The 25,493-nt window shown below is 51.1% G+C and overlaps 1 protein-coding gene and 1 non-coding gene across 11 annotated transcripts in view; both read left to right on the top strand.

Moving 5' to 3' along the window:
• Positions 1 to 25,493, top strand: part of DYSF (dysferlin) — a 220,715-nt gene that overhangs the window by 470 nt on the left and 194,752 nt on the right. For 5 of the 10 annotated variants that reach the window (XM_024756403.1, XM_024756404.1, XM_024756401.1 and 2 more), the window contains exons 1-3: positions 17,513 to 17,562; positions 22,732 to 22,787; positions 23,995 to 24,086. In XM_024756403.1, coding sequence (XP_024612171.1) covers positions 22,783 to 22,787; positions 23,995 to 24,086 — 97 coding nt within the window. In that variant the 5' untranslated portion in view covers positions 17,513 to 17,562; positions 22,732 to 22,782. Of the gene's footprint in view, positions 1 to 10,584; positions 10,704 to 17,512; positions 17,563 to 22,731; positions 22,788 to 23,994; positions 24,087 to 25,493 lie in introns of those variants that run through there. The other 5 variants (XM_024756408.1, XM_024756406.1, XM_024756405.1 and 2 more) reach the window with 2 other exon arrangements.
• On the top strand, positions 17,004 to 17,076 carry TRNAG-UCC (transfer RNA glycine (anticodon UCC)). Its single transcript has one exon. It is a non-coding gene; the product is annotated as a tRNA-Gly (tRNA).

The following is a 25,493-nucleotide window of genomic DNA, read 5'->3' as shown; positions in this document are numbered from 1 at the left end:
TCGCTCTCTATTACAGGCTGGGCCGGCAGGCAGGCGGCCACTGGGGGCAGAGGCATCGCCCATCGGTCCAGGGATCCTACCCTTGCTTTGGGTACAGGATGCGGGAAATTTAGCATGTTGGGGGTGGTAGCTCCATCATCAGATTGAAGCTACCTTGAGCAGGGGAGCCTGCTCCCCTATCAGATTGAGACCTCCCACAGGAAGGTCTTTTCATGGTGATGAACGGACTACTCCAGGAGGTGACGGCAGGGCCCTGTCTGCTTCTCTGCGGAGCCCCTCTGGGTGGAGCCAGAGCTGGGGTCTACACAGCTGGGCCTGTGGGTTTGGAGCCATACTGAGGGAGAAGGACCAGAGGGCAGGAGTGTGGGAGCCCACCTCCCCACCCACCCTGTGGGTTCACTCTCAGCCTCTGTTAGTTACCTGTCATTCCCTTTCTACCCCGGAGATCTGGCTACATCCCAGGCCTCTGGCAATCATAGCATCGGCTGGTCCCTGGCCATCCAGCAGACATTCCCTTTCAGTTTCACAAGCTCCTGGATCTACCTGTTCCCAGACGTCCGTGTGCCCATGTGTTCCTGGACACATGCACACCTGAAGTGCATGTGACACCTGCAAGTTCCAAGGAGTAGAAACTCACAGAACGCAGGCATGTGTCCATAGCAACGTACACACACACACACACACACACACACACACACACACACACATTCCTGGGTGTGAGATTTTGGGTTTCTCGAGGAGGAGTCGCTGAATGGGCCCTTGGCCTGGAAAGAAGTGTGCCCCAAAGGGGGTAGAAGGAGTGGGAGGTGACACTCCAGCTGTGCTCTTTTCCTAACGCGTTGCTTTGACCTGTTCTGACCAGTTTCCCACAGTTGCCTTCAGAAATGAGCTTTATCAAGGTGTTTCCAGGAGGAGAACGAGGGCACCAATCGGGGGCCTCCACGCTTCCTCTGAAACCTTGGCTCTGGGCAGGCCAGGCCAGTGGTTCATCTGCATGGCCCGGACTAGCAGCCTGGCTGAGGGCCCTGGGCTGAGAGCTGCAGAGCTGCAGACCTCCAGGGAGCACCATTCACTCTGTAAATAGCCCCCTGGCTGAGGGGAGGAAGGATACATTGCTGCCAGAGGGAAAACAGGCACCCTGTGCTTTAAGCAGCCACTCCCGCCCCAGCACCCCTCGCCTGGCACAGGGCCCCCTGAGGGCTGAGCACCCTCTGGAGCTGTCCAGTGCACAAATGAAATGCAAGAAGGGTCACCTTGGAGCCCCCGCCTCTGTTCTCAGGGGTCTTGTCTCCTCTGGCATCCACTCAGCCTGAACCAGATTTTCCCCCACCTTCTCTGACCACACCCCCAGCTCCCAACACCTCCCTGCAGGACAACACACTTGACTCAGCTTTCATGGCGCCTCTACCCAGACCAAGCTCAGAACCCTAGTAAGAGAAAGGAAAGAATGAATAATGAAAGGGGAAGAAGCACTTTCTCACCCCAGAAGTGCTTTACCTAGAGGAAATCCTATTGGTGCGGCTCCTCTCCTGTCGTCATGGAGCAATTGCCCCATCCTGCATCCTCGCCCTGACTGAGCCCTTCCCCCCATTTGTCTGTCTGCTGTCAGTCTGCAGTCCTCCCCTTTGCCTGCAGCCTGGCTCCTCTGGGTGGGCTCCCCCTTCCCTGGCGATGAACGAGGTACACTGTGCTGACTGGGAGGGTCCCCAGCCTTCGCAGGGGGCCTTCTGGATCGCCCCCGCTCCCAGCCATCACAGTCACTGCCAAGCAGTCATGCGGAGCGCAGGCCCTCCCTCCCCCACCCCTGGCCACAGTCCACCTCCTGCGTGTTGGCCAAGCTCTTCACTCATGTCCAAATTTGGCCTCCCTGCGGCATTCAGGCCTGCTCACCCTCCTTATCCCGACCAGGGCCAGGTTGGTGAATGATTATGCAGAAGGCTGTGTCTCAGGGACACACTCCTCAGAGCAGAACACCCTTCTGGGAAGGCTTCCCGCACCAGCTGGCCTGGACCTGGCTTTCCCAGACCTTCTGGTTTTAGGGCCCATAGACCTCCTCCTTTGGTTACCTATTTGTAATATCTCATAATTTCACAGGTGCCTCCGCGCACGCATAACTTCATTTCCTGCTCACGGTAGCTTTGTAAGGCCAGTGGGCAGGGATATCATCCCCTTTTACAGATGAGCAGATAGGCCCAGAGAAGCGCAGGGGCCCGACCAAGGTCACACAGTGGCCAAAGCACCCCTCCCACCCCCATCATCACGCCCTCTGTTGTTCTCAGCGTCCATGCTCATGAATAAGAAAGTGCTTTGGAAAGCATACCGCGCACTGCCCACACATGAGGCGCCCTGGGCCTGAGCCAGAACAGGGGAGGGCTGTGCGTGGGGTACCCAGCATGGGCTGAGTCAGAGTCGGGGGGAGTGCAAGGCTGCAGGGAGGGCAGTGTATGACGAATGACCCGGAGATGCAGGATTCCAATTTTGAAAAGTATATTCATCGCACGCAGAGAGAATGGTCATTCATTAAGCACAATGTACCATTCTCCGGTGCCGTTTCTTCAAAACCCCACAACGGTCCCATGAGATATATTTAACTGATACTGTGCTTACTAGGTGTAAGCGCTGTTCTAAATAGAGCTCACTTACTATGAGTTCTATCGTGTTCAAGTTGTAATTTGTACCAGGCCCTTATATATAGACGCTTACTCCTCCTATCAACCACATAGGGTGGCGACCATGATCACCCCCATTCTACACCAAGAAGAGGTTAAGTCATACACTAGTAATTAGTGGAATCAGGATTCAGGCCCACACACTCTGGCTCCAGAACCCGTCTTTAACTGCTCTACCATTTCCCTCTGGTCTTAGCTCTGATTTATAAGAGACAAGCAGTAAAAGGTGGAGGGGCAGGACCCAGGTCTGGCTCACACCCCAGAGACCAGTCTCAGTCTGCACTGTGGCCCCCTCACACCCTGCCTTATCTCACACATTGTCCCTGCTGCCACCCGCTCTCGTTCGCCCTCGGGCCCTGACATCCCCACTCTCATTCTCTGGTCTGGAGGATGCTTTCTCATTTCAGAGGGGTCTCTGCCCCTCTGCATCACCCTCTCTGCATCTCATAGGACCAGTCACCTGTTGGCCCTCTGGGCAGTACTCTTGTGCTAGGCCATCTCAAGGCCTCTGCTAGGCCTGTGATGGCTGTTCAGGGACTGATAAGCTATGGCTAGGGGCATGCATCATGTAGCACTGAGGTGGGCAGCCTGCAGTGGGTGTGGCAGGCACTTGGGGGCCTCTGGAAAAGGGGTACTGTAAGCATAGGCCCCAAGCTTAGCCAATCCAGTGGGGTGGAGGGGCTCAGGGGTGCAGATAGCTGGCAGCCTTGGTCACATTCCAGTGGGATGAGAGCACTGAACAAGAATGAAAGGACGGTAGCTGAGAGTGTTGGCTGTGGACCCAGACTGCCTGGGACCTTGGACTTGGAATCCCAGCACTGTCATTTTCCAGCTGTGTGTCTTAGGACAAGTTACTTAACCTCTCTGTGTCTCAGTTTCCTCATCTATAAAGTGTTGATAATAATAGTACCTGCTCTGGAGGGATGATTCTGAAGAGTTTATGTGTTAATCCACATAATACACTTTGAATAGTGCCTGGCACTTAAATACATGTTAACTATTATTATATATGTTTATATATGTATTTATTATAACTATTACTATGGTTAACATGTATTGTACATGTACTGAGAAATCACTGCACACATCCAAAAGGCCTTTCACTATCTTTTTGGCCTGGTCCGGCCTATCACCAGCTCTGTTGGTTCATCTACTGTCCTACCAGACTGGGCACAATGTGCTGAGAAGTGAGTGGCCATCCCCTCGGCCCCAAGGGACCCTGGTCCTGTCTCCTCTGGCTGCTCCCCCCGCACCCCCCGGAGCAGTCCCTTCTGAGGCCAAGACATATGTCCACTTGCCTGCCGGCTGGCTGTGACCCTCACCATCGGGCTAGATCTTTCTTGGAAAAGTGACTCCCTGAGCCCACAGACCTTCTCAGTCCCTCTCCCCAGGCCAAAATCTGTTTCTTTCTTTTCTTTTTTTTTTTTACATCTTTATTGGAGTATAATTGCTTTACAATGGTGTGTTAGTTTCTGCTTTATAACAAAGTGAATCAGTTATACATATACATAGGTTCCCATATCTCTTCCCTCTTGCGTCTCCCTCCCTCCCACCCTCCCTATCCCACCCCTATTTCTTTCTTTACTTCCTGCATGCTGGTCTCTTTCCAGATTGGTTCATTAGGCTGAAATGTTAGCAAGAAGAGCACTAACGTCTATTGTGCACCTACTGTGTACCAGGTAGGCACTGGCCTGGAAACTTTAGTGCTTGCGGTAATCTTCCTAACAGCTCTGTGAAGTAGCATTCTCTCCATTTCACAGAAGTGGAAACAGACTCTGAAAGGTCAAATCTCACGTCCTGGGACACATGGCTAGAAAAGGGTGCACTGGGATGGACGCAGGGCCATCTGATTGTTCCTGCTGTGGGAGAGTTCTTCCCAGGCAGTCGGTCACATGACCATGGCCATAACCAGAATCACTGCTGTATGTGCAGTCTACACCCCGACACCCCAGGTAGTCATGTGACTGCCTCTCTAATCCCAGCTGGTCGGATTGGGATATCCTTGGGACACGAATTCTTCAATGAATGTGAGCGGGGAGGGCAGAAGGAGGCATTGGACCATCCTTACTCCTGTAAGTTTTTGGACTTTGGCAAATGTGCCCTGAGGAATCCTGTAAGCTCACATGCGGTGTGTTCGTCTCCAGGTTGGTGTTATTGGAAGCAGAGGGCAAGGTTTATTTGCTTCCTGGATTCCCCATGTCAGGCCTTGGGGAAAAAACAAGGCCCCAGACATTAGGAGAACTGAGCCAGAGGAGGCCAACTCCAAGAGCAAGAAGGGGCTCTCCTTGAAGTATCTCCTCCTTGACTGGCAGGGAGGAAGGACCGCATCTAGGTGACAGAAGAGGGTCACAAACCCACATGCCCATGGGAGCATGGCAGGTGGCGTAACTAAGGCCAGAGGGAGAAGCGCGTGCGTATTGGGTGAGTGGTAGCGAGTAGGGCGAGCCGAGATGCATGCTCCCGGCTGCAGGTGCCAGAGAGTCAGTGTTAGGCAGAAAAGTAGGGATCATGTGCCAGCTTCTCTGATTTTTCAAGGGATGCTATAAATCCAGATCTCCTTATGTTTAAAGTACAATTTTGTTATAAAACATTGTGTTGATCAAAGACAGCAGGTCTATGTGCTGGATGTGTCCCAGGGGACACCAGTGGCAGCATCTCATGGTGTTTTGTTTAATCTGGGAGACCTTGGTTCTTGGACTCTCCAGGGAACGGGCAGCCAGTCTCCTCTCACTTGAGATAATTAGTCAGCACCTATCCATGACTACACCGATGGGGTAACAGGGGAGAGCTTTAGTCCCCTCCCCCCCTTACCTCTTTTAGCTCTGAAATGTCTGTTGCGCTTAACATGAAATTGTAAGTAAAAACTGGGCTTGGTATGCAAATTCAGCTTCAAAGCAGGTCCCCTTGAGGCAGGAGATAGATGAGCCCCAGGCTAAGCAGCTGGAGTTTGTCCCCTGTGGACAGATACTCCAAAACTGCAGGAGGGAGGAGAAGCTAAGCCCTGCCCAGATAAGGGATAAAAGACCACATATTCCTCATTCTCAGAAGTCAAGGAGACCTTCCCAACTACACAAACACAGAAAAGCTCCTTGGAGGTCAAAAAGGGAGGGGGCGCCAGCCCATAGTAAGTGATGTCAACATAGGCCTATTCTCTAGAATCCATCTTGGCTAAGAGAGGCGCGCACACAGAGAGGAGGACGCTGAGATATACCAAATATGGACTCAGAACCAGCAAAGCAAGATGACTGGCCAAAGGAAACCCAGAAGAAATGCCCCATAAAAGTCATTCAAACTACCACAACGGCGCGACTCTCTCTCTGAGCCCGCCCGTGTGTCTACCCACACGTACTCTTTTTCCTCCTAATAAACACTTTTCTTGTTTCACTACTTTCTGTTTTTTTGTGGAAATTCATTTTCTTGTCACTGGCCACTGGTCTAGTGGCTAGGATTCAGTGCTCTCACTGCCGTGGCCTGACTTCAATCTCTGGCCGGGAGCTGAAATCCTGCTTCAAGCCGCTGCAGGCCGAGGACACCCGAGACCACCCTTACCCACTTGCTACCCAACAGTGGCTCCTAAGCTGGCCTGGTCACCTTTGCAGTGGGGCTGGAGTTTTCCGGGATGCCGAGGAGCTGCCCTTACCTGGGGCCTTAGGTAGGATGCAGACCTGGCTGTTGGTTAGCGAGCCCTAACTGATGGTGGGGGGCACGATGGTCTCTCTCACTCACATAATGGTTGATGTGTAGGCAGCCCAGGCTGGTAAAGTTCTGACCCACAGGGCTGTCCAGGCCCCGGATCCTTTCTGTCTTGTTTCTCTGCTACCCCCCGTGGTCCCTTTGACAACATGGTTGGTGTGCTGGATATCGTACTTGGCTCTCCAGTGTCCCTTCCACACCATGATAAGGCTAAGCCAGTGGTTCTCAAAGAGGATAGCACTGTCCCCTTGGGGGAATTTTGGATATGATGATTTGGGATATGTTTTCACTGCAGCCTGGGCAGGACACACATAGCCCTTCTGCTCATATCGCATCGGTCATCACCTGGTTTCCTGGCCACATCTAGCTCTGAGGGAGTTCTGGGAAATGTAGTCTATTTATGTGGGTGACCATGCTTCCAGGTCAATCTCCTTGGAACATTTCTATGGCAGGAGGGGAGAACATCTTTTTTTTTTTGCGGTACGTGGGCCTCTCACTGTTGCGGCCTCTCCCGTTGCGGAGCACAGGCTCCAGACGCGCAGGCTCAGCGGCCATGGCTCATGGGCCTAGCCGCTCCGCGGCATGTGAGATCTTCCTGGACTGGGGCACGAACCCGTGTCCCCTACATCGGCAGGCGGACTCGCAACCACTGTGCCACCTGGGAAGCCCCGGAAGAACATCTTTGAGGCGGACAAATTGAGGTCTCAGCACACTGTCCGCAAGAGCTGCATTCCTGTTGCAAGTCCCCTTGGGAGGAAGCCCCCTTGAGCACCAGGCCCCAGGATGACATCTCCAAGGGAAGAGTCAGCCATCCTATCAGGGAGAAGTGAAGGGCAGCCAGGCTGGGAAGTTGGAAGTTGGGATGGGAAAAGAGGCCTCAGGAAGTGTCCAGGGCTCAGGCCACCAGCTGCTGCTTTTCTAGTGTACTGAGCAGGTGTGTGGAGACCCTGTTCCTTGGACATAAGCCAAGTGTTTGCAAAAGTCCCTTGGAATATTCCTCTGGAAATATTAGATGTGCCCCTACAGATTTCCTGTGCCACCTCTGACCGATTAGAGCAGGGCTAGGGGGCAGGGTGTGGTATGCTGGGGAAGGCAGCAAAGTCAGGAATTATTGTGTTGGTAAAAACTATCCTCGATCATCAGATCCAAAATTCCCCCTAGGGGGCAGTACTACCCTCTTTGAGAACAGCACACTTCACATCACGGGGTGGAAGGGACACTGGGGAGCCAAGTACAATGTCCATCACACAAACCCCAGGCCAGCCCTTCCTATCCACCGGGAACACCTGGCTGCCTGAGATAGACTGGGGCTCTCCCCTCATCGACCAACTCCACCATCTAGCTAGACATCAAACCAGCACTTAAACAAATAGTTACTGCTTCCAGTTGGGACAAGCGCTAAGAAGGAAAAGAGCTGCTGTGCAGTTGTTTGCCAGAGGACCCAGCCTAGACCAGGAGGTCAGAGGCTTCCCACGGAAGTGATGAGGCCTGAAGAGTGAGTGGGGGTGGCCCTTTAAGAGAGGGGGGAAGGCAGGTGCAGGTGGAGGTGACAGCAATGCTTGGAGGGAGTTTGCAGGGAGCTCAGCATGTTCCAGAAACCGAGAAGCCACTGGACCTGGAGCTGAAGAGTGAGGGGCTGAGGGGTCTTACCTTGTATGCAGAGGAAAGGGAGCCGGGCTTTATTCCAAGAGCATGGCAGGCCTTGGAGGGATTTTACGAGGGGAAAGACATGATTATATTTAAGATCACTTGGCTCCTGTGTGGATAATGGACCAGAGGTGACCAGCTAAGAGGCAGCCCAGGCAGGAGAGGGTGGTGGTGGAAATGCCCTGGTGGAGGTATTTGGATGCTGTGGGTACATAGATGGTACCAAAGTCAGTAAGGATGACTTAGGCTGCAAGTAAGTGAAATCCTACCTCAAAAAGACTAATAATAAACAGTCTTAAAGTGATTTTTTTTTTTTTTGAGGTACGCGGGCCTCTCACTGTTGTGGCCTCTCCCGTTGCAGAGCACAGGCTCCAGATGTGCAGGCTCAGAGGCCATGGCTCACAGGCCCAGCCGCTCCGCGGCATGTGGGATCTTCCCGGACCGGGGCACAAACCCGTGTCCCCTGCATCAGCAGGTGGACTCTCAACCACTGCGCCGCCGGGGAAGCCCTTAAAGTGGTTTTTATTCCCGATACAAGTCCTCTTGGGAGGAAGCCCTGTTAGTACCACGCCACAGTATGATCCAGAGACCTGGTGGACTCTGGGCATATACAGTGGACAGCTCCACAGTCACCCTGGACCCAGGCTGACTCCATTTTTCTCTCTGGTCTGCCATCCTTGGTGTCTGCTACATCTTAGAGCTGGCCGGCAATTTGATCTACATGCTTCCTTATTCTCACGAAGCAGGAGAGGTAGTTGGGCTTGTCCATTCACGGAGGATAAGTTATCCCTCCAGGAGAACAACTCGGGACATATGCCATCGCTGGACCAATAGCTATTGCCAGGAGATGGTCTCAGATAGGTCAGGATCTGGAGCTAGGGCTGGGGGTAGTACCCGAATAGTCGGGTTCTGCTGAGAGAGAGGAAGTTTGGATGTTGGAGAGGAAGTAAATGTCCAGCTCATCATGAGGGTTAGTGGGGTCACCCAGGGAGAATGGTAGAGTCAGGAGGAAGAGGGCGCAAGCCAGCTAGAGAAGGTGCAGCCTCTAAAGGTTGGGGAGAGGATAGCTTCAGACTTGTCATGGAGTGGGTGAGGGAGGTAGGATCTAGTGCCCAAGTGCCCAGCGGGGCTTAGGAGTACGAATGATTCGTTTATAACAGCAGGAGAAAGAGCAAAAGATTTGGGCGCAGAAGCTGACAGGAGTTAGGAGGCGGGGAGCCTGAGGAAGTTCTCTACTTTGCATATAAAAAGCAAACTGAGAGCGAGGATGGTGATGGGGTGTTGTAGGTTTGGGGAGAGAAAAGTATGAAATAGTTGTCTAGGAGAGAGGGAGATTGAAGAGGCTGTGGAGATGTAGTAGTTCCCTATCAGCACTCAGGATCCACCAGAGTCAGGGGTGGGAAATAACAGGTGAGACCAGCAGGCTAGCTGTGTTATTCTCCAACACCTTTAGTGCTTAGCGGGCTGGGGTGGAGTAGGCAGGGCTGGATTTCACCACGTTGCTGTTTAGCCACCTGAAAATGCTGGATCTTCAAAACAAGCGGAGAGAAAGAGAGCTGTGATCTTGTGCAGCAGAATGACGGTAACTATTCACTGAATTGAGGCTGAGTGAGGAAGCTAGTGAGGACCTGGGAGGTGGGAGGAGGGACAGTGCCTGTCGGGTGCTCGGTGCTGCAATGTAGGGGTATGGAGGTGAGAAGCCACCTGTGGCCAAGAAGTTCATCAGCTGGAAAGGAACCAGACGTAACACAGGAACGCACGCCAAAGGCTGTCACCACTCGAGGCTCACGCTCTAGGCAATTCCCCTCATGGTGAGGGCGAGGGGACCTAGAGATTGCTGCTGGGGATGTGGCAGGGTACCGAGTGGGCAGGATGCAGACCTTCGCCTCCGGAGGCGGGTGACCCCAGACTGCTCTGGAGAAGGCTCAGAGGCCCTTCGCGAGAGTTCGAGCGTCGGAGTCTCTCGGACCTCCGGGGCACCGAGGGCGGTCGAGGGGGAAGGTGGGCCGAGGCGAGCGGCGTGGGCGCCAGGGGCTCAGGGCGCAGGGTGCGTTTGGCCGCTCGGCCCTCTCCTCCTCTAGCGCCCGCAGCGCTTGCAGTTTCCCGCGGGCACACTCTGGTCTCTGAAGCCGGGTTTCCCCCACCTCCCGCCTTCGCACCCAGTTTCCCCTGGGCGCTTCGGGCAGGAGAGCAGTGGAAACGAGGTCGGCGTTGGTGCGCTCGGGGCCCGGGCGCGCTGGCCGGGCGGGTAACCGGGACGGTGCGGGCTCCCGCTAGCAGGCGGGCGGGCGACGCTTCCCAGCTGCGTAGCCGAGCCGTGCGCCCCGCGGCAGCTGCGCTTCCATTCCTGGCGGGGGCGGGGACCCGCGGAGGGGACCAGCGCCCCCCGCCGGCGCCAGGCTGACCCCTGGCCCGCCCCGCCCTCCGCGGGCAGGGCGGATCCGGACCCTGGCCGGAGGGGAGGGTCCACCCAGTGGGTGTCCGGTGTCCTCGCCGCGGCCTCTCGCAGGCGCCGGGACTTCTCCCGCGGAGGCGACAGCTCGCTCCCCTCTGGTGCGGCTGCCTCGGAGCCGAGCGCTTGCTCTGTGGGGGCCGGCCGAACCATGCTGAGCTGCCAGCTGGTGAGGGCCAGCAACCTCCCCAGTGTGAAGAAGGACCGGCGCAGCGACCCGGTCGCCAGCCTGACTTTCCGAGGTGAGAGCCCCGTGGCCGTGGCGCCCGTGCGCCCGCGCCACCGACTCTGCGCGCGCACCGCCGGGTCTGCCGCCCCGGGTCCGGCGCTAACTGTAGTCCAAGCCATAGTTTCTTCCCCGTCAGCAAGGACAGAAATCTCAGAGAAGTTTCGGTCCTATCTTCTGCCGAGGGGACGAGGAGGATGCAACCGAGCACGATAAATGCCACAGTGTTCAGAAATTTTGGAAAACCGGAAGTGCCATAACAGGTCGACAGTTAACACTTTTCTAAGACCGAGGCCCAGAGGGAATAACGTGCGAGCCCTTAGCGGGCAGTGGTGAGGGCGGGGTTGGAGGATGGGTGCGGAAGAGAGAGGAGTAGGATCGCTTAAAAACTGGGTGTGGAGACCGTGAAAGTTGTGTCTTGATTTCATTCATTCATTCGTCCATCTTTCTTCAGCACTGGCCATATTGAATAGGCCGTGTCTCAGTTGGGAGGAAAAGGGATAGAATAGAGCGGATGTAGCCTTGATACAAAAAATTTTGAGAGTTCAAGGAAGTTTTTTAAATGCAAAGAGCCTAAACACCTGCCTGTGGTACTTAGACCAGAGAGGGTCTCTCTGTTTGGGGCAAACACCCCAAAGGACTCAAACCCCGCCCCCTTCTCACCAGGCACCCTTAATTCCCGCCTCAAGGCAGACATTCCCACGGGAGGAGGTATCTCAGGAGGGGAAAGGGAAGAGGAGGGATCTGTCAAAATTAAGAGAAGGAACAATGGCAGTGAGTCAGGACCCCGGTTCTGCAAAGAAAGATAATTAAGGAAAGGGAGAGGGTTTTCCTCTTACCACGAGGTGTATCCTGTGGTTTTGTGGAATTAAAAAACGTGTGCGGCGCAAAAGGTGGTCAAACGGAGAGGGACAGGTGGCTGGTGTTTTCAGGAGGTTAGAAAAAGGTGGGAACACCAAGGGGGCTCTTTAGCTCTGACCCACGATCGCCATCTTCTCCCCAAGCATCCCAAAATGATGATAACCGTAGATGAAAGACACAGTTTGGCAAAGTGAGAACTAACTGTAGCTTTTATTCTTTGATGTGTGACCATTTACATTTTATTCCTCTTTTGAAAAGTGTGAGTCGAAACAGTTTAGAAAACTCTTCTGTTTTCATTAATTGGTGATATTCCTGGGTGCCTACTATGACATGCAGCATCCAGACAAGGTCCCTAGTTCTCCCTTAGGTTCAGATTCTGCTTAAGCCATTCTTGTGTGGAAATTATGGGGCCAACACTGGCTGGGAAAGAAGCTCCCCAAGGACCCTGAGCCCAGGGCCCTTCATCAGCCTAGGTCTCTTAGATGCTTTGGACTTCTTTTTCATCTGTTCACCACTCTCTTTCCCTGGTTCTCTGACGGTTTTGTGGTAGCTACTAATCTCCCCATTCTGCAGACAAGGAAACGGAAACCTGGGGAAGTGTCCTGGTCATGGCAGGGAGTGCTTGGAGTGGGCAGTGCCCTTAAGTCCAAATCAATTGAGGTCCCTCTTGGCTGTTGCCCCAGCCCAGGTACCCCAAGCACATGCACCTGCTGTCCTCTCCCCATCTCTGCATTCCCCTCCCTTTATAATGCCTTACTATTTATTTGCACTGACAAGCACCTAGCAAAACTGAAATATAATGGAATGTACCATCTCCAGCTGTTCAAAGTCTATTTATCTTTCAAAGCCCAGCTACAATGCCACCTTCTCCAGGAAGGCACCCAGGATTCCCCTGGCTATCATTAGTCTCTCCTCTCTGGATGCACAGCACCTTGTTAGGTCTGCTAGTGCACTCGCCCCAGCCGGGCTGTGCTCAGTACTTTGCTCCATAATTAGGATCGCAGGACTCCTTGAGGGCAGCATCTTGTCCTATTCATCAGGATGCCTGGTGCTGAGAGCAAACAGGTGGTACTCTCTAGCGTGTGCCCTTTCTGGCCCAGTTACTCACCATCTTCCAGATGTGCCTGGGAGTCTCAACAGTCTGGGGCAATGGTTTTCATGTTTTACTGTGGCTGAGAATCTTCTGGGGATTGTGCTTGAAAGATTCCTGGGTCCTATCCATAGGGGCTCTGATGCAGCAGGTTTAAGTGACCTAAGAATTGGCATTTCCATACCTGATGCAGGCCATTTTGGAACCACATCTTGAGAGAAATTGATGTGAGATGTGGTGGAAGGTGAAATTAATGTGACCTCCCCCACCCCACAGGGGTATTCATGCTGGACTTTGGGGCCGAGTTGATGCTTAGGGAAAGGGGTTGTTAGAATCAGACCCAGAATTTACAGATCATCTAGCTTGGGGTACTCAACCCCGGCTGCACATCAGAATTGCGTGGGGAGCTTTCAGAAAAAACACTGCCAAACTCCCTGTCCCTCCTCTCTTGAAGCGAAACTTCTGGGGGGAGGGGCCCAGATATAGGTGTTTCTAAAAAAATCTCCAAATGTACAGGAAGCGCAGTCAGGGGTGAGAAGCCTTGTTGGAACACATCATGGCACAGAGGGGACTGGACTGCTTGCAGAGAAGTCTCCGCACTGTGTGCTGGGCTCCCACTCGGAGCGGAGCCCGAGGAGCTTGGGCCTGGCCAGGCCCACTTGTCTCACAGTTGTTCCGGGCATTCCAGGCTCAGATGTAATTTCAGGACCTGCCTCCCAAAATAGACTATGAGCTCTGGGAGGCTGGACTCTGACGGCCCTTTTATGTGTTCCCTCTCTCAGGGCTTTAGGATAGAGGCTTTTAATGAATACTTATCATCCCTTTGTTCTTGTATTAATTAATTAGTTAGCATGACTACCTACCATGTGTACCTGGGCCATGGTGGAGATTTTTGACTGACCATCTGCGTGAATGAGCAGCTTCATTTCCTATAGCATTTAATGAGCTGTACTTCTCTTCTGCCCTGCCCATTTCCCACCCTCTAATGTCATGATTTACATCCCTTCATTCATGCATTTAGTTCATTGAACAAATATTTATTGAGCACCTACTACATGCTGGATGCTGTTCGAGGGGCTGGGGATGCATCCAAGAACAAAACCAGATCCCTGTTCCCTTGGAGCGCAAACATCTTATTTCCTTGAAGTTTGGCTCTCCTGTGCCCCCACTTAGTGACTTTCTACCCTGCTTCCTCCAGGCTCACCAGTCAGAACCCGAGTCATTACTGCCCCTTCCCTTTCCCTCCTCCCATCAGTCCTCTCTTCCTCCCCGTGTCTCTCCAGTCGCTCTCTCTCCCTTCCCCCCTCCCCTCTCATCTATCTCCTGGGGAATCTTATAGAACCATCTGTAGGTGGGCCCACGTGACTTACCTGTATAGGGAAGGTGAGCTGCAAGGACACCGGACTCTCTGAATCTAGCTTTTTGAATATTAAAAGTTACTTTAGGGCTACCCAAAAAAAAAAAAAAAAAAAAAAAAAAATTACTTTAAAGCATGGAAAATAGCCTGTTTTCTTTAGGTGAATGTAACATGTACTCAATGTAAAAAAGGATGAGACAAAAGTAAAAAGTAGCCCCCTATCCTTATACTTCAAATTAACTTGTCAACAATTTGACGTATTTCCTCCAAGATTCTTTTTTCTCTTTTTTTTTTAAAGCAATTTTAGTGTGAAATTTAACACCTAAGTAAGTACATAATATATAAATGTGCGCTTTAATGCAGTTGTTCTCAGTTGGCAATTTTGTTCCTCAGGGGACATTTGGCAATGTCTGGAGACCTTTTGGGTTGTCACCACTGGGTGGGACGATGAGGTACTATTGGCATCTACTGTGGGTAGAGGCCAGGGATGCTGCTAAACATCCTACAGTGCACAAGACAGCTCCGTGACACCCGCAACAATGACTTATCCATCCCCGGAAGCTAATACGGCCAAGGTTGAGGAACCCTGCTTTAATGGATAAATTATGAAGGGAACACCCATGTCTGTCACTCAGGTCAAGGAATTGAACCTTACCGGTCCTACCCCTCCACCAGAAGTCCCTAGACCCCTTGCCTTCCTCCCTAGAGATAATCCCATCCAGATATCTTTTTTCCAGATGTTTGCATATTTACATTTTCACTCTCCTCTCTTGTTGCGGAGCACAGGCTCCAGACGCGCAGGCTCAGTAGCTGTGGCTCACGGGCCTAGTTGCTCTGCGGCATGTGGGATCTTCCCAGACCAGGGCTCGAACCCGTGTCCCCTGCATCAGCAGGCAGACTCTCAACCACTGCGCCACCAGGGGAGCCCCAGGGGCATTTTTGTATCAGTAAATATTCTCCTGCACACCTTCTAAGTTTTATTTTATTACATGGATGCACCATAATTCAGTTAATCAACCCCCTATTAAGGAATATTTAGGTTGTATCAATTTTTTAATATTTATATCCAAAGCTTAAATCATACTGTCACTATGAGAAATATCCTGGTGACTAAATCTTTGCCCACTTATTTAACTATTTCCTTTTGGTAAATACTGGAAGTGGCGTTGCTGTGTCAGAGGTTATAGACATACTTAAGGCTTTGCCACATTTCCCAAATTGCTATCCTGACAGTCTGTACCAACTTTATCTTCCCATTGCTGAGCTTGAGGGCTTATTTTCTTATAATTCTGCTAACACAAAGCATTATCATGCAAATTTTTAACAATTTCTTAGGTTCAAATAGTATTTGTGACCTTTCGATGTTATTGCCTATTTACATTTATTTCTTACTGAATTGCTTTTTAATTTGCCCAGTTTGGGAGGGAAGAGATGTTTGTCTTTTTCTTCGTTAGTTGTGAGTCCTCTTTACATATTAAGGACATTAAGATGTTGTCATAGATGTTTAAAATATCTTCCCCAGTTCTAACTGGCCTTTTGAGTTTAAAGACTACCCCTCCTAGAGAGCATTCCATCACAGCCAGTATATCCACCTGCCACCACCCCTTCCTGACTACTCATTTTCTGGAAAGTATGCTTTCAGTTAAGATTTAGAAAGATTGAGATGGAGGTGGGAGTTCTTGAGGTGAGAAGAGTAGGGCTCTGCTAGGGAAGCAGGGAGTGACTGCTGCCCAGTCTTGGGATGTGCAGGCTTAAGTCAGGGCACAGATGGTGGGGCAAGTATCAGAGTTATCAGAGTGTGCCTACCCTTTTTGTTAGGGGGTATCTGTGCCAAGAAGTAAAGCAGGCCTTCCTTCAGCAGAAGCCAGGGCTACCTTTTCTCCATTTACCACCATTTCTCTTGTCCACCAGTTTTTGGTTTTCTGCTGGTAACTTTGAATTTCTATCGCTTTGTTTATCTGATGGGTATTCTTTCTTTTTTAAAATTAATTAATTTATTTATTCTTGGCTGCATTGGGTCTTCATTGCTGCGTGTGGGCCTTCTCTAGTTGCGGTGAGCGGGCTTCTCATTGCTGTAGTTTCTCTTGTTGCAGAGCACGGGCTCTAGGCGCACGGGCTTTTGTAGTTATGGCACGCAGGCTCAGTAGTTGTGGGTCTCGGGCTCTAGAGCACGGGCTCAGTTGCTGTGGCGCATGGACTTAGTTGCTCTGCTGCATGTGGGATCTTCCTGGATCAGGGCTTGAACCTGTGTCCCTTGCACTGGCAGGCAGATTCTTAACTGCTGCACCACCAGGGAAGTCCCTCTGATGGGTATTCTAATGAGGTGTCAAGAGAGTGCCCAGCACAGAGCAAGTCCTCAATAAATATTTGTGGACTAAATGAGAGACTGCATTGAGGTTGCCTGCACGATCTGAAGGTGTCCTGCCTCTCTGACAGCGGGTCCTGTTACCTGACTGGTGGGCAGAAACAACCCGTCTCTCTCTCTTTGGGAGTCCCAGATGCCCCATCTTCTCTTCTCTCTGCTCCCTCTCTAGGTGAACGGCCCCACCAGCACTCATGCATCCCTGTCAGAGTCTGAGATGTGTTCTGCTCCCACCACCACTTCTGCCTTCCCCACCCAGATGCCTGTCTGTAGACCCCAGGCCTGCTACCTGTGTCCTCACCATCTTCCACCTGGACTTAAAAAAAAATTGTGTTAAAATACACATAATATAGGGCTTCCCTGGTGGCGCAGTTGTTGAGAGTCTGCCTGCCGATGCAGGGGACATGGGTTCGTGCCCCGGTCCGGGAAGATCCCACATGCCGCGGAGCGGCTGGGCCCGTGAGCCATGGCCGCTGAGCCTGCGCGTCCGGAGCCTGTGCTCCGCAATGGGAGAGGCCACAACAGTGAGAGGCCTGCGTACCGCAAAAAAAAAAAAAAAAAGACATATTGGTCAACTCACTCAATTGATGTCATGGCCTGCTAATGGGTCCCAATTTGCAGTTTGAAAAACACCACCCTAGGGACTTCCCTGATGGTCCAGTGGTTAGGACTCTGCGCTTCCACTGCAGGGGCCACGGGTTCGATCCCTGGTCAGGGAACTAAGATCCTGCATGCTGTGCAGTGTGGTCAAAAAACAAAAAAGAGAAAGAAAAAGAAAAACACTACCCTACAGCCATGGGTGACTGTGGTCTCGGAGTGTGGGTTGAGTTGGGGTGGGTAGGCTGGGGAAACAAGTGAAGAATTTGCATGGGGCCCAGAAGAGCCCTCCCATGGCGGGTTCACTCCCCTTCACTGAGTCATTCAGTCTGGAGGCACACCCTAGGGCTCCAGCATGATTCTCACGGGTGCCTGCTGGCCTCCAGTTCTGCAGAGTAATCTGGGGAGAGGATGTAATCCCCTCCCCCAACCCCAGCATGAGCTGTGAGCTCTCCTGTATCTTTAACTATTGAGTCTGTTTATTTACAGACATAACGCCACATCTCTCAAGGCCAGAATTGATCATCAAGGACAGGACAGGTCTAAATCCATGATGAGGAAGGAACTGTTTCCTAATTAGCAGCCTGACGTCCTCTTCCTTGGCGTCTGTAAGTCATGTGATCGTGCCGGGTTAACGTTTCATTTCTTTCTGGCTCTTCTTTGGGGATGTAGAGCCTATCAGTGACCACTCGCTTCATGTCATCCAGAGGGTCCCAGAGTTGGCCCTTCAAACCGGGACTTAGTGAAATCCCTTAGAGGGAGTTTGTTCTCCTCATCTTCAGGGAAGGCAGGAAGTAGAAAATGTTTAAAAGACACTTTGCACAGGGCTTGGCACACAGACACTGCTTAGTTGCTGCTAGTCAGGAGCACCTGGATATGTTTCCAAGTGGACAATTCAAGAGAGGCTGCAGATGGAATTTTCCATGTTACTCCTGTAGGTCATGGAAAGTTGATGGGGAGGGGAAGTGAACACTTAGATAGCATCTCATAGCCCCTCAAAGCTGATACAGTAGACACTCTTCATTATTGTCATTTTACTGCCAAGGGAGACAAGGCCTTAGAGAGATGACAAGTTCACTTAGTAGCGCCTGCTGTTTGAATGACTCCAAAGCCATGTGTTTAACCTCTGCTGGAGCCACACCAACACGGCCCCCAAGGGGATTCAGAATGATTGAGCCAGGGCGCAACCTTTAAGAAGATAACAGGGCCCCCCGAGGACACCTGCCCGCCATTGTACTTTCTTTCATCCCCTCTTTCTGTTGACATGTAGCCATTCTGCGAATGCAGTCTCTGGCGTTCTCTGAGAAGAGCTGTTCTGTCCTCTAGTGAGGAAGTGAACTTGCAGTCAACTTGGGAAAGAAAAGGACCCATTCCTTTGGCACCCGATTACTGGGCACCTTGCTATATTCTAGGGTTCCTAACATGAGGAAGGCATGGTGTCTGCTCTCTGAAGCTCACACTCTAGTAGGGGAGACAGACATAGAAGCACACAGCTGTCCTGCTGTTCGATACATGTGGTCACAGCTTGCCACCATCTCTGTGTGGGAGAGTCGGGGCAGGCTTATCTGAGCAGAGACAACTGAGCTGCCCATTGAAGGATCAGTAGGAATTCACTAGATGCATCAGAGTGGGGCACAGAGGGGAGGGGAGGGGAAGTGAACTCACATTAAATGAGCGTGCTGTGTGCCAGGCAGCTCAGTCATCTTATCTCGTTTAATTTTCCCTACAGTCCCTTAGGGAGGTATTATTATGACCTTACAGATGAGGAAACTGAGATGTTCAATGAATTTCCTAAGAGGTTCTTCAAGCGTGGTACGAGGACCTCTGGGGGACTCCCCAGGCCTTTGAGCAGGTCAGCAAGGTTAAAGCTATTTCCACAATAACACTAAGATGCTATTTGCCATTTTCGCTGAGTCCATATTTGTACAACTGGTACAATAGCACTGGAAGGTGAAACTGTTGGTGCCTTAAGACTAATGAGGGCTTTGGCACCAAATTGTACTAGTTGTTGTATTTTTCACCCTCGTGTAATTTGAAAAAAAAAAGCCAGTACTCACAGGTTGGGGGGAAAAAAAGCCAGTTTTACTGAAGAATGACCTTGATAAAGCAGTACAAATATTAATTTTATCAATCTTGATCTGGAGTTACACGTTTGTAATATTTTCTGTGTTGAGATGGGAAGTACGCACAGAGCATTCTGTTGCATCCTGGAAAATGAAGGTTGTTGCAAGAAAAAGCCCTGTGTGACCACTTGAGTGGCATGCTGAACTAGGCTTTTTTTTTTTTTTTTTAATGGAATACTGTTTTCACTTGAAAGAATGACTGACAAACTATGATCGTTCAGACTTGGGCATCTGATAGACATTTTCTTGAAAATGAGTGAGTGCGCCCGCCACTTTAAAAGCTGACGTTTATCATTTGTTGCCCATCATAAAATTTGAGCTTTCAAACAAAAATTGGAATTTTAGAAAGCTTCTGTCTTCCAGTTTCCCAGTATTTAATGTCTTTTCTGATGAGACTGATGGTGATATTAATGAATGTGATTTTTCAGTATTATATAGTGAAACGTGTCAACATTTGGAAGGTCTGCATAACTCAGTGAGCAAAAACTTCCCAAATGAGCAATGCAAGATGTTACAGAATCATGTGTGGATAAAAGATTTATTCAAAATGCAAGATAGGACAACAGATTTTAATGTAACAGAGTACAAAATGTTCATCACTCTGCTTTCAGATTTCACACTGCAGCTCACCTTTAGGTTTAAGAAATACTACTTATTGAGGGTTTCCCTAGTGGCACAGTGGTTAAGAATCTGCCTGCCAATGCAGGGGACACGGGTTCAAGCCCTGGTTCAGGAAGCTCCCACATGCCACGGAGCAACTAAGCCCCCTGCGTCCCAACTACTGAGCCGTTGCTCTAGAGTCCGCGAGCCACAACTACTGAGCCTACGTGCTACAGCTACTGAAGCCCATGCGCCTAGAGCCTGTGCTCCACAACAAGAGAAGCCCCGGCAATGAGAAGACCGCGCACCGCAACGAAGAGTAGCCCCAGCTTGCCGCAACTTGAGAAAGCCCGCACGCAGCTACGAAGACCCAATGCAGCCAAAAATTTAAAAAAAAGAAAAAGAAATAATACTTACTGAGTTTTGGTGCAGTATCAGAGAAGGAGATCCACAATTATCTGAAAATTTATTAAAATGCATCTCCAACTATATGTCTGGTTGGGTTTTTTTCACAGATGTCAACTAAAACAAGACATCTCAATGGACTGAATGTAGACAGGATAATGAGAATCCAGTGAGGCATTAAAGAGATTTGCAAAATGTAAACAGTGTCACTTTTCTGTTTCCTTTGTTTTGGAAGTTAGTTATTTTTCGTAAAAATATGTCACTTATGTTAACATGTACTGGGCTTATTATTGTTAATGTAATATTAATTACTAAATGAATATTTTTAAATGCCTCAGTTTTAACCTTGAATACAGTAAAAGTTGATAGATACAAGTTACCTTAGTAAAAGCTCCTTAGGGCCCTCAATAAATTTTTTCCTATGGAAGTTTTTCTTTTTTTTAAATAAATAAAAAAATTTGTTTATATTTATTTATTTATGGCTGTGTTGGGTCTTTGTGGCGAGCGGGGGCTACTCTTTGTTGTGGTGCAAGGGCTTCTCATTGCGGTGGCTTCTCTTGTTGTGGAGCACGGACTCTAGGCGCATGGGCTTCAGTAGTTGCGGCGCATGGGCTTAGTTGCTCCACGGCATGTGGGATCTTCCCGGACCAGGGCTGTAACCGGTGTCCCCTGCACTGGCAGGCAGATTCTTAACCACTGCACCACCAGGGAAGTCCCGCCTCAATAATTTTTAAGAATGACATCCTGTGACCAAAAATTTGAGAACTGCTGCCCCTAGGGTCTCCCAGAAAATAAGTATTCTATGGTGGTCTGTGTCATTCCAAAGTCCACGTGCTTTTCCCACAACAGTGATTTGCAGCAGGTGGTGAGAGGGGTTGGGGGCTCACCCTCTACCACTGGTGGAGGTTTCTCAGGATCTCTGAGGGGGCTCGTGGGGCTGAATCTTTGCCTTAAGTCTACCGATTCTCCCTCAGATGTTTCTTTCTCCTGGATTTTCCTTTGCTCCTTACTCTGTTGTTTCCTTCCTCCAAATCCTTCCCCCTACCCGGCTTGCGTCCTTGACCCACCTCTGCTCCCCCCTTCTCTCCATGCTCTGAACCGGGCCACGGGGGCTGACCCTACAGAAGGGAAACGGACAATGCTCAGTTTCAGAGGAAGACTCGAGCGTCCTGGGAGATGTTTCCAGAGGCTTGAGGGGCTTTCATGGTCCAGACAGGACTCTGTAAACACTGAGCAGTCCAGGTGAGACCAAAGGCTTCTTACTGCCGGGTCTTGCACAGGCAGGGCTGAACCGGTGATCTTTCAGATCCAACCCAAATATAAGTTTTGTGTCTGGCGGAACACTTTTTTTAAAAAATTATTTTTAAAATTTATTTATTTTTATTTATTTATTTTTGGCTGCGTTGGGTCTTCGTTGCTGCGCGCGGGCTTTCTCTAGTTGCGGCGAGCAGGGGCTACTCTTCATTGCAGTGCGCGGGCTTCTCATTGCAGTGGTTTCTCTTGTTGCGGAGCACGGGCTCTAGGTGCACGGGCTTCAGTAGTTGTGGCTCGCAGGCTCTAGAGCGCAGGCTCAGTAGCTGTGGCGCACAGGCTTAGTTGCTCCAGCATGTGGGATCTTTCCGGACCAGGGCTTGAACCCGTGTCCCCTGCATTGGCAGGCGGATTCTTAACGGCTGTGCCGCCAGGGAAGCCCTGGCTGAACACTTTTAATCGTCCATTGAACACAGAATCATGTCTGTTCTGATGCTTAATGGAAGAGCCAGACGTGTTTAGCCCTTTCTGTGCCCCTCATTCACCCCTTAGGCCCAAACTCCAGAGGGAGCGCTCAGCAGTCTGCCGCCTGGGGCGCTGTGGCTCTTCCCAGCTTTCACAGTATTAGTTCTTCTTGTTGTCTATCTCAAAGCCCTTCTGCATTCCCTCGGCCCAGCCCTCAGGAGCAAGTAGGACAGCCTGCTTCAGATAGATACCTTCAAGGTGAGAGTGAGGTGGATCTTTTTAAAATTGAGGTAAAATTCACAGACCCTAAAAGTCACCATTTTAACCATTTAAAAGTGTACAGTATAAATGGTTTTTAGTATACTCACAATGTTGTACAACCATCATCACTATCTAATTCCATAACAGTTCATCACCCCAAAAAGCAATCTCCATTAAGCATTCACTTGCCATTCCCATCTCCCTCTAGGGCCCTGGAAACTACTAATCTATTTTCTGTCTCTGTGAATTTGCCTGTTCTGGACATTTCATATAAATGGAATCATACAATATGTGGAGATAGATTGTTTTAAAGAAACATGGAATATTTTCTATGAAGATCATTCATTCTGAGAATCAGAAACTTTACAATTTAAAAACTTTACTTAGAAAGTCAGGAGTAACAATAACAAACTCATTAAGAAGAGTCAGGCTGGGTATTTTCCTTTAAACAGTCCTTCCGATGGGGCTGCTGTTTGTCCGTCCCAGAGCTCAGAGATGTGTGTGATTGGCATTGGGCTTTCATTGCAGACTGGTGGGATTCTCAGGGACTCGTGGGTTTTGTAAGGTTTCCTTTGGCGGGTGAGGTGCAGTGCAGGTCTTGGAACTGGCCCTCACTTGGGGAAGGCGCAGGTTGGAGTACGTCTCTTCACTCCCCCTCTGTGTCTCTCGTAGGGGTGAAGAAGAGAACCAAAGTCATCAAGAACAGCGTGAACCCCGTGTGGAATGAGGTATGCGAGCTTCCCACCTTCCCTCCTTTCCTCCCTCTGCTGCCACTGTCTCTGCAGGGACGAGTCAGGGGGCTCAGGCAGAGGCAGCTTTCTCAGAGGTGTTGTCATGGAGAGGAGGGGCTCTGGTCCGGTGTGCAAAACGAAATCCTCCCGGCACCTGGGAGGAGGGGTGGTGGCCTGGCCTGCGGTCTCCCCCGTGCTGTGGTTACGGTGTGGAGAGGAGTGAGGGGTCCCTTGTCTCTGCTTCTTTCAGCTCTGGCCAGCCAGGAGGAGGGTGTCTAGGGCTCTCTTACCTGCTTTTTCTCCCTTACACAGGGCCATTGTCCTTGCCCAGAACTACCTCCTCCCCACAGCCCTCCCTGATTCATCAGGTCCTCCTCTGGTTCCTGCCCTCTCAACCAGCTTTCTTTCTTTCTTTTTTTTTTTTTTTTCCCTTTGGGTTAAATTTAATACACTGTTTCAGAAAAATTGACAATGTTTAGGTAATTTAAACTATAGGAAATAATTGCCTATTTGCAGTAAATCATCTGTGCAAATGATTTACTTAAGGCACGTTGCAATAGCCTTTAACAATTTTAATCAGTAAATCTATGTTGGCAGATGCTCATTTATTTGCTCACCAACTCAAGCTCTTGCTGGTCAGGGTATTATCTGTGCAGAGATTTGTCACTCTCTAATTGCAAAAGAATTGGCTCCCATCTGCTACATAACTTGCTCTTGTTCGAGACTTAGTCAACCAGCTTTCTTTATATGGCGCCCTGGTGGTCTTTGGAAGCCCTATCCTTGTGTGGATGGGGTTGGGATGCATGGGGTGCCTTTGCTCTGAGGAGGGTCCTGGGGTCTCTGGAGACCAAGGTGGCACTAATGCATGCTGTCACCAGGCGCCGGGCTGCCCCATGAGCACACTGATCTTGGGCCCTGAGGGTCACCTGGAAGTTTTCCCAGCTGGAGACTGGTGGAATTGAGTTGGGGAGGGGGTCATGGGGGTCTGGTCTCCTACCCTCTTCCGCTGCCTTCAGCTCTCGCTGTCCCTTCTGAAGCTCTGAGACCCTGCTACTCATGTATTCATTCCTTCACTCATGCATCCTTCCCTTCACCAGTAGTGGTCACAGATGCCTGCTCAGTGCCCCAGGGGGACCTGTGGGGACCAGATACAGTCTCTTCTAGGGGTCCATAGGTTAAGACATCTTTTCTCTTTTTCTTCCAGGGCTTTGAGTGGGACCTCAAGGGTGTCCCCCTGGACCAAGGCTCCGAGCTTCACGTGGTGGTCAAAGACCATGAGACGATGGGGAGGAACAGGTGAGGCGGTGAGGGGGACTCTGGCCTGTGGGTGTGTATGGGTAGGGTCGTGGCGGATGTAGACTACAGAATGTGGACTCTGGAGAGCTGGTGTTTAGTGAAGACCTGCCACTAGTGGGCCTGGCCCGGTGGTAGATCTGGGGGAGAGGGCTGGCTGCAGTCTTAGGAACTCAGCCATGGGTAAATCTGAGAGCTTCCCAAGTGACAGGGAAGGAAGATGGGCTAGGATCAGATGTGCATGTGTTTCCCCAGACAGCCTGTGCCCCAGGGAGCAGGGAAGAAAAAGGCTCTTTGGGTCCTGCTGCAGCCCTGAGGTGCCTGGCACGGCCCTCTCTCCCTGCCCAGCACAGGCTAGGGAGGGCAGTGGCACATGGCGCGAGGCAGGCCGAGCGATGGCTTCGTGGAAGAGGTGGGACTCGAGGTGAGAGTTGTGGTTTAGAAGTCGGAACAGTAATGACGGCCCACACTGACTGCCCACCGTCCTGTGGCAGTGCCTTCTGGTGATATTTCATGTACGTAGTAGGGATGGTTTCCAGGCAGGGGCAATAGTAGGAGCAGAGTTCAGAGTTTTGTGGTGGCAAAAGTAGGCTCTCGAGGCGGGCGATGGGTCCTTCCTCGTGTATGGAGCTCCTGGGCCTTGTGTGTGCTGGTGGCGGGGTGGGCAGGGCCAGCCAGCTTGCAGACTGATGGCCCTGTTGACTGTGGGTAGGGTGACCTGGGAGACACAGCCTGAGAGCGCTCAGTGCCGGAACCTTGAATGTCAGGGCGGGGCTTCAGCCGGTCCCTGCTAGGCCTGACGGGGGTGCAGCTGTGTGAGGGGCCGGCAGGGGTGGGTTCATGCTCTTGGTGCCATTCGCTGAGGTCTGGACCTGAGGATCGGGCATGGGCTTGCTGTTTTGTGACCTGCTGACAGTAGAGCCTTTGTTTGGGAACTGGGTCAGCTGGTGTCTGGGGCCCGGCTGTGTTTCCCTGGCAGGGCGAGAGTGGGAGAGGGAAGGAGGGAGGATTCAGAGACCTGGGGAAGGCCGACAGGGGTCTCAGCCTCCCAGACATCTGGAAAGTTTGAAATCTTAAAAAGCTTGGAAGAAAAACGCAGCCACCACGGTCTCTCTGTGTCTCTGCTGGCTGTGGGTGCAGCGCGTGATACGTGTGCGGAGGATGGAGGCGCTTCCACTGGGCCCTCCCAAGGTAGGGCTAAAAGGTGTGGGTCCAGGGCGTCTTGGGTCCATCTTGTCCAGCCTGGACCTCAGCAGCCCCCACCTGCACAGGGTGCAGGTTCCTGCAGGGGCAGGAACTCATTCACACTGTTACCCCAGCACAGGTGTTTCATGGAAAAAAGGCAGCTTCTGACAAGCATGAACGGTTGACCTACAGGTGAGGGAGGAGCAATGCTGGACTCTGGGTGGT

Source organism: Neophocaena asiaeorientalis, unplaced genomic scaffold (assembly GCF_003031525.2).
Source record: "Neophocaena asiaeorientalis asiaeorientalis breed wild unplaced genomic scaffold, Neophocaena_asiaeorientalis_V1.1 scaffold303, whole genome shotgun sequence".
NCBI classification, from domain to species: Eukaryota; Metazoa; Chordata; class Mammalia; order Artiodactyla; family Phocoenidae; genus Neophocaena; species Neophocaena asiaeorientalis.
This window is presented reverse-complemented; position numbering and strand designations above follow the sequence as displayed.